The sequence below is a fragment of the Etheostoma spectabile genome, chromosome 15 (genome assembly GCF_008692095.1).
Source record: "Etheostoma spectabile isolate EspeVRDwgs_2016 chromosome 15, UIUC_Espe_1.0, whole genome shotgun sequence".
Classification (NCBI taxonomy): Eukaryota; Metazoa; Chordata; class Actinopteri; order Perciformes; family Percidae; genus Etheostoma; species Etheostoma spectabile.
Window position 1 is genome coordinate 7,625,556 of NC_045747.1, and position 10,206 is coordinate 7,635,761.

General features: G+C 40.1%; 2 protein-coding genes across 4 annotated transcripts in view; both read right to left on the reverse strand.

Annotated features, from left to right (window-relative positions):
* LOC116702503 (testis-expressed protein 2) overlaps positions 1–3,530 on the reverse strand; it is a 12,121-nt gene extending 8,591 nt beyond the window's left edge. For both annotated transcript variants that reach the window (XM_032536735.1, XM_032536734.1), the window contains exon 1: positions 3,122–3,530. The gene's annotated coding sequence lies outside the window, so the exon portion shown is untranslated. The remainder of the gene's footprint in view (positions 1–3,121) is intronic.
* A 2,307-nt stretch (positions 3,531–5,837) lies between these two features.
* On the reverse strand, positions 5,838–9,879 carry LOC116702518 (zinc finger protein 510). 2 transcript variants are annotated; one of them, XM_032536763.1, is made up of 2 exons: positions 9,567–9,879; positions 5,838–7,465 (listed from the first exon to the last, which is right to left on the reverse strand). In XM_032536763.1, the coding sequence occupies exons 1-2, from the start codon at positions 9,751–9,753 to the stop codon at positions 6,351–6,353; spliced, it is 1,302 nt and encodes a 433-aa protein (XP_032392654.1). In that variant the 5' UTR covers positions 9,754–9,879; the 3' UTR covers positions 5,838–6,350. The 2 variants fall into 2 exon arrangements, with proteins under 2 accessions (XP_032392654.1, XP_032392655.1); XM_032536764.1 differs by having other exon boundaries at positions 5,839–7,462.
* Between the last annotated feature and the right edge of the window lie 327 nt (positions 9,880–10,206).

Below are 10,206 nucleotides of genomic sequence, written 5' to 3' on the forward strand. Positions count from 1 at the left end.
TGTGCTGTCAATTTACATAAAGTCTGAGATAATTTAGGGGTGGATGAGTGCTTTGTTATTAGAATCACCCATAAGAAACCCTGATCAACACATTTGTCTCATCCAAGGAGTATTGAAAGATACTCAGTACAACACTGGACTTGTTCTTGTGTCATTTGAAATATTTGTGCAACTTTTCTTCTCCCGTGTTACCTTGCCTGCAGACATTGAAGCCTGTTACTCATTACGTCCTCTAGCAAGTTTCTTCAAGATGGCTCAGGAATTCAAAGCAGCATCTCTTTAATCACAAGATCACTTCTCTGAACTCATGTCTACCTGAGGTCTGAGTGAAGTAAAACACATCACACAGAAAACATCTTCATCTGTGACAGCATCTGCTTGTGTTGATGATGAAAGCAAACACATTTGATGCAGAGATAAATATGTATGCACACTCCTTTCATCATTTAATCTATTGTGCATAACTTCTTACAATATCATACGGAACCGTTCATCAACAAGCTCCTTTTTTTCCAACCACACGCTAACTGTTGTTCACCGTGCCTTCAAAAGCACATCAATTAGACACTTCCCTCAGAAAATCAGGGCTCATGGATGTATAACAAGCCCTTCACAGCGGATTAACTGTAATCCTACATATTAAAGAGGCTTTTACGACAGGAAATTAAGACACTTAGGACATGAATTCTCTCTGATGAATGGGCAATCAGTCTTTTTTTGGGACAGCTGTAGACAGGAAAGGGGGGGGAGAGGGGGAGAGGACAACATGCAGCAAAGGGCTGCGGGTTGGAATCAAACCCCCAGCCCTGCTATAAAGACTGAGCCTTGGGGTGTGGGGCACACCATTAACCACATGAGTTACAAGGGTGCCCCAATCAGTGTCTTTTAATTCCAGATACTTTTGCAGATACATTGTGATTTACTTGATGCATGATGTGGTGTCACACATAGTCACAAACTGGCTTTCTGAGCAACACAAAGTGTCCGTACTTACAGAGAAGTGCAGGATAAGACAACTGACAAACATCAAGAAAAGCCAAGTTTATCAGACAAAATCAATCCAAAACTAATAATTCTATTTTTGTTGAATCTGAAAGTAAATGCTGGCGCTTATCAACCCCCAAATATGCTGGGACCTTTAAGATAATTTTGTCATTCTGCTTTTGTGTCTTTGTTTTAGATAGGTCATGTTCGTTTATTTAAATCTTCTTGTTTGTGCAAAGGCTGCAGCCAGATTCCTCACACAACAGAAGATGATAGTGTGATCACAAAGTAATATTTAGAGGCCACATTTTTACAAAAAAGCATTCAGCAAGCGGATGAATGGCTACAGATAGTTTGTTACCATGGTTCTCGTCTAATTTAATTTTCTCATTGGCTCCCCCGTTATTTCTACACTTCTCTGCACACTGTTTATAAGTAAAGATTTTAACTTTTAGCATCCACCTGCTGCACTGTTTGTCAAATCGAATTAACCAGAAGTGCTGCTCCACCAGTGCTTAAGCAGCTCCTGACAGCACTGCATTATAAAATCAATTTCTACTTTGGACTCAATTTGGATCCCGTTGTGCTGACAGAAGGAGGAAAACCTTCGCTGCTCTGTGGAATACAGAGTCAGCAGGGATTTGGCAGCTTTCCAGTCAGGATTGTGGATGAACTTCACGAAAACCATCAGAGGACTGAAATCTGGAAGCCCAGTTTATTGGTTTGTCCCATGAGAGTCAAAAAATGGAGCAGATTTTGCTGTTTTATAATTAGTAAAGGACATTTTCTTAAATGTAGATACATGTCACTGACCAAAAGGCATGTAAAAACTCTTTGATGCTCCTAATTGAAGTGTGGAAGATAAGAGAAAATTTTGTTCAGTTGCAATGTAGGCCTATATGATGACATTTTCCATAAGAAAGGTCACAATAGAGCTGCAACTACTGATTATTTTCATTACGTCTCAGCTGGCTGATCTTTATCATTTGATTAATCGTCAATGAAATGTCATAAAATAGTGAGATAATATATTGCCTGTCAAAATTTCTCTGGGCCAAGAGTAATTTCTTTAAATATCATCTGACATGTGAAAAGCAGGAATCAAAGAATATTTGGCATTTTTTATTAAAAACGGACACGATTAATGGCTTTTAAAAATAGTTTCAGAATCATTTTCATCGCAATGTTCAGTAGAGAAGCCCCAAGTGATACCAGGCCATTCGGTGTGGAGGAAAAAGTGAATCTGAAATTTTTGAAAGCAAGCGTATTGGTCAAGGTATAGCTGACAAACAGACATTTTTATTAACTGGAGGTATTGAAGCCTAATGAAAAGTTAAGCCTCATGACAAAGCCGCTGTCTACCTGTCCTCTAGCAGGCAAACTACTTTCTTTTTGGTTGGTGATCAAAATGGAACATGCAAAATGATATCAACCCCTGTGGATTTGCTGACAATGATGAGACAGGCACTGTATATTAAAGAGTCTACCAATGAGTAGACAGTAGTGGATCATTTAATATGGATTAAAAGGGAGAGGAAGAAATGACCATCAAAAAATTCCCATTGTACCTCTGACGTTGGCTGGCCAAAAATGACATCAGGATACAAAAGGACACAAAATGAGTTATCTCTCAAATAGAAACGTAATAAACCCCCAGTTGGAGTGCTGTTTGAGTAAATGTGACTGTCTATGTGTCACACTTTGTGAACACAGAGAAGCAGGAGGTTTATTTCAAAGGCTTAATCCTGTCCTTAAAACTACCATTTGACCCTGATGACTGACACATATAAAGTACAGGTCGGACTCTTGTTTGTCTGGGTATCACATGGTCAGTGTTAGTAAAGCTGCCCTTCATCTCATTAGTGCAAATCATTAAGACACAATATCTCCAGGGCTAAAGGGAGTTAGCCTCTTTTATCCCTGGAGATATATTGTCTTAATATAAGTTTAACTTTGTGCAATTTCAACAGAGCCTCACTACATAAAGACATGCATACGGTATGTTCCCTTTCTGTCCTCACCTGTAGAAAACTTCGCAAGTTTTAATATTTAAAAGGGCAGCTATTCTGCTGCACTGATTGGGGCGCTTTAGAAAATAACAGGCGGCTGCTGCTACCAGTAAAACCAGAGCATTTACCTGGATCTGGCATGTTGAAACGTGGTTCAAGTGCGGGCTGCAGTGCTCAGTGTGGATGCTGCAGAGCGCGTTGTGCTGCACACGCAGATGCGCACCATCCACCGACCGCAGGCCACAAATTTCCACTCAACTTCACTCAGATTGTAGCCACTCTTCGTTGCAAGATCGCCCGAACTCCCTCAAAAAGATTGTGTCCGAGTAAACAGTTCAGCTTTAAAACAAAACAAAACACGTCGCCACCGTTTGGCGTCGCTTCTTCCTCCCGCTTGCTTTAAGAGGCGTCAACCCAATACAGAATAATGGGATTACTGGGAGCGCGGACCGGACGAAAACTCTAATCCAGATTAGACTTGAAAGGCCAACCGTAGACGGAGCGACTCCTCCTCTCTGCCGCTGCGCTCAGCGTCAAAACACATACTGAGCTGGACTCACCCCTCTCTGACACCGCAGTCCTGTAGGCTACGCACACTTATGTAATTGTGCGACCTGAAATTTTTTTTCTTTTCTAATTCAATTACTTTACTCCTTAATGTATCTTCATTACGTGTCTCACTATTAATGTGGAAAATAGATTTATGATGTTGATCATTAAGTTTGGAATCGAAAGCAATACATGCAAAGTGACAACAGAGGACAGAGTTTTTAGGATGTGCATGGGTTATTGTTGTTACGTTGTTACTTCCTGCTCATTTCAACCAGGACCAGCATGGCTTCAGGGGAGCAGCCCAGACACTGCCAGGTGGTGGTAACCTGAATTTGTATGATCTGACATTTCACTGCTGGCTGCACAACATTTTATGGGCAGGTTTATACACTTAAATCCCCAGTAGACCGTAGAGAAACGTTGCTGTAATATTCTACAAGCAAGAACCCATGCTAGAAGACAGAGATTGATGGTGCTGACTGACAGTTGCACATTTTTGTGCCATGGGAGCGAAGTATCAGTGTTACAGTGACCCAAAATACGATCTCATGGAGTAATTTCGGTGTACCAGCTGCCACCTGTTGGCCAAACTACAGAAGAAGAAATCTTTCTTTTGGCAGTAGAAGAATATAGTCCCCTGCCCTTCACCACTAACTCTTAATATAGATAAGCATCCTCAGATTGCAAAAGGGCTTTTTACTGCCCCATTATTAAGCACAGTTTGATAAAATGTAAAACAAAATTTCTTTAGACATGTAGTTGTATCTTGGTAAGTTTTTCTGTTTCTGCAAATCCTTAAATGCTTCATTAAGAGGCTCAATTAATAAATGAACTGGAAAGTAGGTTGAAAACGCTGCAAATATTTATCATATCTCAGGCATAAGCAATAATCATGGAAGCAAACTGAGAGTATCATGATTCAGACATTTCAGCCAGCTGGGGAAAATGTAATTAAATTTAAAGCAGTAAACAAGGCAGCATCAAGGCCATTTATCCAGAGATTATATTTGAATGAAATCTGAGCATACTCTAGTATGCTTGGATTGGGTGAACAGCTTGGCCCTGGAGTTGTCACGGTGATTCACACGTTTTTTTTCCCAGAGCAACTTTCAGAGCCACAGAAGACAATACTATATCCAATACATACTACTAGTAATATACAATACTGTTCAAAGGCTGTGACAAATAAACAAAACGTGTTGTGTTCAGTGGAGTGCTTTAAACCCTTTATTCCCAAAGTCAGCTAAATGTGGCTTATATGAAACGCCAAAACCAACAGACTCAGGAACAGTTTCTACCCACGAGCCATCTCTCTGATGAACAGCTGACTTCAGCTGACTGAACAGTGTCAGGTTCAGTTCTGGTCCATAAAGCAGTAACACTGGCTCTACAGCACCTGTTTAATGGTTCCACTTATTTAGTACTATTCATCATTCTCATATCTCACTTATTATTTATTCATCATTCTCATTTCCTATTCCACAACTGTTCATAATGTTCATATTGTTATATAATAACATAATACTATTTATCCCAGTATCCTTTGCACTATGCTCTACATTTAAATAATTTTCATTGAACTCTTCGTTGCACTCATGCCTCTATATTGTTTCTGTTTAGAGTATGTATATATTAGTGTGTATATTTTTGTTTTGGTTGTTTTTGTATGTGTAAGCACAATGTGAGCAACGATGCTCCAAAGAAAAATTCCTCATATGTGTTCTCATACCTGGCAAATAAAGCTGATTCTGTAATAGATAAACCAATGTGTAGTTACTTTGATGACACTAGCTACATGTACAGACATCTGCAACGTTCCATTTCGTAGTACTTTTACATTCTTGACCGCACTCAAGAATGTTCCTCACGCTGCCTTGCTGTTACTGTGATACTTTGGTCCCTATCAGTTTCCTCTCTGCCGGAATCATTCTGCTGTATTGCTTTCTTTTGTTTTTCCCACTTTTTGACCACTGGCCTACAGTATTCCAATCAACATCCTTTCCTACTTCCATTTCTCCAATCTCACTTCCTGACCCGTCACTTCCATCTGCCATCTCCTGGCCGTCTCCAGCCCGGTCCTCCTTCCGCCTGCCAAACTCCATAAGAAGATAACAAACTGAAATTACCATATTATACAATATGGAGGTTAACAAGGAAGCAGACACCAGCCCCTTGTCGAGCGTTTGAAAAATTGTATCTTAAAAATGATTCACTTTTTTTATTTTTATCGTTGCTTCTGAAAACCTGAAAGTGGGTTTTCTGTCCATATACAGTACTAAGATAAATCCCATGTTATTTTTGTTGAATTCAATAAAATATCCCATTAGTCTTTAAGAACTGCTTTCGAGAGGCCTCATGGGAATCGTAGTTGCGGAATACCAAGAAAACATTTTTAAAGTTCTGTTTGATTTGAAGGACCATGCCATTCAAGTAATCCCCGGCACACTTTATTGTCCCCCCATGTGGAAATTTGGTTATACCATTAAAACAAATACATGAAACAGTATACAAAAAACATATGAAAAGTGCAGCTCCAGAGATTTTGCTCTGCAGTCTGATGGTCAAAGTGAAAGTTTTTTTATTACCTGTCTGGATCAGATAACCATCTTGATAAGTGCCAACATATTACAGCAGTCTAAATTATATCCAGAATCAGAAAACTAAAGAAATTTATGAACATATTTAGAGGTTTTTTTCTGATAAGTAAATTAACTCTTTCAATTACTCTTCAAAATAAATTTAACTTACCAATATATATGATTTGTATTTGAGCTCTGAGATGGCCATCTGGTTATGTAACTTTTTTCACTCAGAGGCTGCCATTTCATGAATTTGCAGGTGCACCTTCAGATTAGGTGCAAACCTATATCTCATACCACACACATGGCAGCCATATGGCCTTTCTCCGGTGTGTGTGGTCCTATGTCTAGTCATTTGTCCGCTTTGGCGAAAATGTTTACCACAAATATCACATGAATATGGCTTTTCTCCTGAATGGTATCTCATGTGTGTTTTGAGATGACTGCTAGTATTAAAAAGTTTGCCACACAGGCCACATTGATACGGTTTCTCCCCTGAATGACTTCTTTTATGAATTGTGAGGTTCTGGCTCTGACTGAATGATTTTCCACATATATCACAGTGATAAGGTTTCTCCCCAGAATGGGTTCTCACATGCACAATCAGATGATCTCGTCGGTAAAATGTCTTACCACATTCTTGACAGACAAACTCTTTCACGCCATTGTGTACTTTTTCATGCAGCCGGAGACAACGGATATTGGGAAAAGTCTTGCCGCAAACATCACAGATATGTGTTCTGTTATGACAACTTTTCACATGCGTTATCAGCTGCTCTGTTGACTGGCATGTCATCCCACAAACCGTGCAATCAAAATTGTTCTCATGTGTTTTTATGTGCTTCATCAAAGAGCCAACGTACTGAAATCCCTTGCCACAAAAATGGCAAAAACTGCGTTCCGTTCCTTTCCTTTTCATTGTTATGGTCTGTCCTCCTTTGCTGGTAACCAACTCCTCATCACTGTCATTGTTCTCACTCTGAGTTGAAGAGCAATCTGAAGAAACTGTCTGCAATTCATATGATGGTTGTGTCTCTAGCAGATCTTGCTCGCTTTTCACAACTTCGGAAGAAGGAAAAACCATCTCTTGTGTTTGACTGTCATCCAGTTCCTCCTGTTCTTCTTTTATCTCTAACATCTTAAAGTCTGTTTGAACCAAACAGTCGTTCCAGTTACTATCGTCCAGATCTCCACTGGTTTGAGAGGGTCCCTGCACCTCAGCACCAAGACTGAAGTTGTCCTCTTCTGGTGTTGAGGGACCAGTGTTCTCCCGCAGCAGTGGGGCATCACATTCATCTCCACGTCCCACTGAGCTGATGGTCAGGGAAGGCTCGGCAGCTGCTAAAGAGACAGGAGGAAAAATGTTACCAACAGCCTGTAATGTATCCATTTCAAAATAGTAATTTTGTAAAAGATGCACACAGTATGAAAACTCAGATTTAAAGCTGTGCAGCCAAAAAAAAAAAAAAAATACCTGTTGAAATATAGAAGTTTCTTTTGTATGGAAGAGGATTAGGGCCACTGGTGAAAAATGTTCTCAGAATTCTGTGAATAAAGTCAGAATTCTGACTTTAATCTCAGAATTCTGACTTTATTTTCAGAATTCTGAGAACATTTTTCACCAGTGGCCCTAATCCTCTTCCGTACAAAAGAAACTTCTATATTTCAACAGGTATTTTATTTTTATTTTTTTGGCTACATCAACTTACCGGCCGAACACTTAAAGGGTCCTTGTTTAAAATGTCACATTTTTAACATTCACTAGTAGCTGAATCCAGAGTTAAACTAAATTAAACTAGGCATGATGAACGAGCATAATGGACGCGAGCATAACCGCGGGACTGCTCCCGCCCATGTTGCCCTGCACTGGGCACGCTCATGTGATGGTTCTCCAGAGGTCCTGTAGCTGTAATGGATATAGCTAATGAGACCCAGCCAGCGCAGTTGCTTTTCACTTACTGCAAGGCCCAGGAAACGCCGGTTCCAAATCAACTCACTATGATAATGTTTTATATAAACTTTGTACTGATTTTGAATTGGATGGATTTCAATTGTCAATTGAAATTTGTCTGATTTAAAGGCCTATTCTGTACAAACCACATGTTGGGTGACTGGTAGTGATGTTTAGAAATCAGAGAGACTCAATCCGTTCAGATTTTTCTACAGTGTGTTGTTAATTAAAATCAGCAACAGATTACAAGTAGAGCATTTTGGCAGCTAGTCTGTCTTAATAAACACAACTGGTAACTGTGTACAAGATAATACATGGGTCTGATAACATTTTCTTAAATTGGAACACATTGTTTCTATCGCTTCCTGTTCAGCCTGAAGGCTGCTGGAAACTGTCAAGGGCATAGGCCAGCCTCTCCACTAAGGGGAGCTCCCATTTTTATGCTACCTAGCACTCAACCACCGTTAGCATTCCATTGGCTGCCTTTCATTTTGACGTCACTTTGACAGTGAATAACTTTACATCTGAAGACTTTAAAGACTTTATTTTTCCACTGTTTATTTCAAAAGAAATCCAACAATGTATAAAGTTTCCATTACCTTGTATCTCACGGTACTGCTCCGTAGCAGACCTTTTTGTAAAAATAGATTAACGATTGTGTCATAAATATGCGACTTACTGTTGCATAGTAGAGGAATTACCGAACAGTACAGGATAAACTTGCAGGCAGTTTTGACTTACATTAGCTGTTTAGGTTTAACTACTAATGCTAACTAGCTTTAGTTAACAATAATTAGCCAGTGCCTATGTTCTCTCCTCACATATACCTACGCTGGAAGATTCGGAATGATTGAGATTTATCTTGGCACAGCTACCAGAGGACTTACAACTTTCAGACAGGTTTCGGGGTATCTCACATCACAGTTTGTCACATAGACATATAAACAGTATGCAGCGTCTACGCTTTATATGTCTATGGTTTGTCACATCTACGTCTTCAAGCTCAGTTGGAGGCTGCGCAGTAACGCTCTGCCCTCACCGTGAAAGTGTTTCTAAAAGACTTCACTGATCTCTGTTGGGGACAACGGCGTCACATTGTCCATTTCTTATACGGTCTATGAAAAGTGTCCGACTTGAGAGCGGATTTTTGTCACCCCCGGCTGCTGCCGCCTGCTCTCGTCCACGTTACAAGCGAGGCGCAGTTCGTCTCGAACGAGCTTATTGTTTTATGCGATTTTGAGCACTCTCATTGGAATGTACGAGGCTTCCCGCCGAACGCCGTATCCAGTTCTCCATGTATCTACCATAGACCGTTAATATATATATCTATATACATATACACAGTCTATGGTATCTACTGTGCCAAAGTGAAGGAGGCGTAACCTAACGTAATCCCTAGCGTTACACTACTAATGAAATATAGAGGTTGGTCTGTCAATGAGACCAAAATGCTACTAGCTAGCTAATCAACACATGTACCGAGCTCCAAACCTGATTCCTTTCGAAGGTCTATCGTTTGCTGGTGTCGCAGACTTCCAACCTCCTCTTTAGATTGACTAACTTCGGCTTCGTACAAAGCTATTGTTATAGTTTTCTCCACCTCTCCGAGGATCTCCTCTGCCGCTGTATACAGCCGCTGATGAACAAACGACCTCAGGTGAAACATTGTGGTGTCCATGTCTACGGAGAGTGACGTCACAAAAACATTAACGATAGTAAATTAGCTGAATAACAAGCAAATAAACCTGTAAACTTTTCTTTAACGGTCTACGAGGGAAACTCAGCTAACTGACGCTAGCTGCACAACATGACTTCCGGTTTGAATCGTTCAAAATAAAAGCGTAAATTCTCAAGTGAGATGCAGAAAGTTCTCCACCAGAAGGACACTGAATATATCCCGTTAATATTTTTGGTACAAAATAATTAAATATTCAAGTTAGGTGTTTTTTTGCCCATTAACACTTGATTGGCAAAATCTGCATAAGTGTCATGTTGTGCCTGCTGTCAGTCAAAGAAGATCTGTGAACTGTCTGCCTCAGGTCTCTCCAGTCCACGGATGTCCTATGGGGTTTAAGTCTGGGCTTTGGTTGGAAATTGTGGTACCTTAATTACGCACGTGGGTGCTATTTTT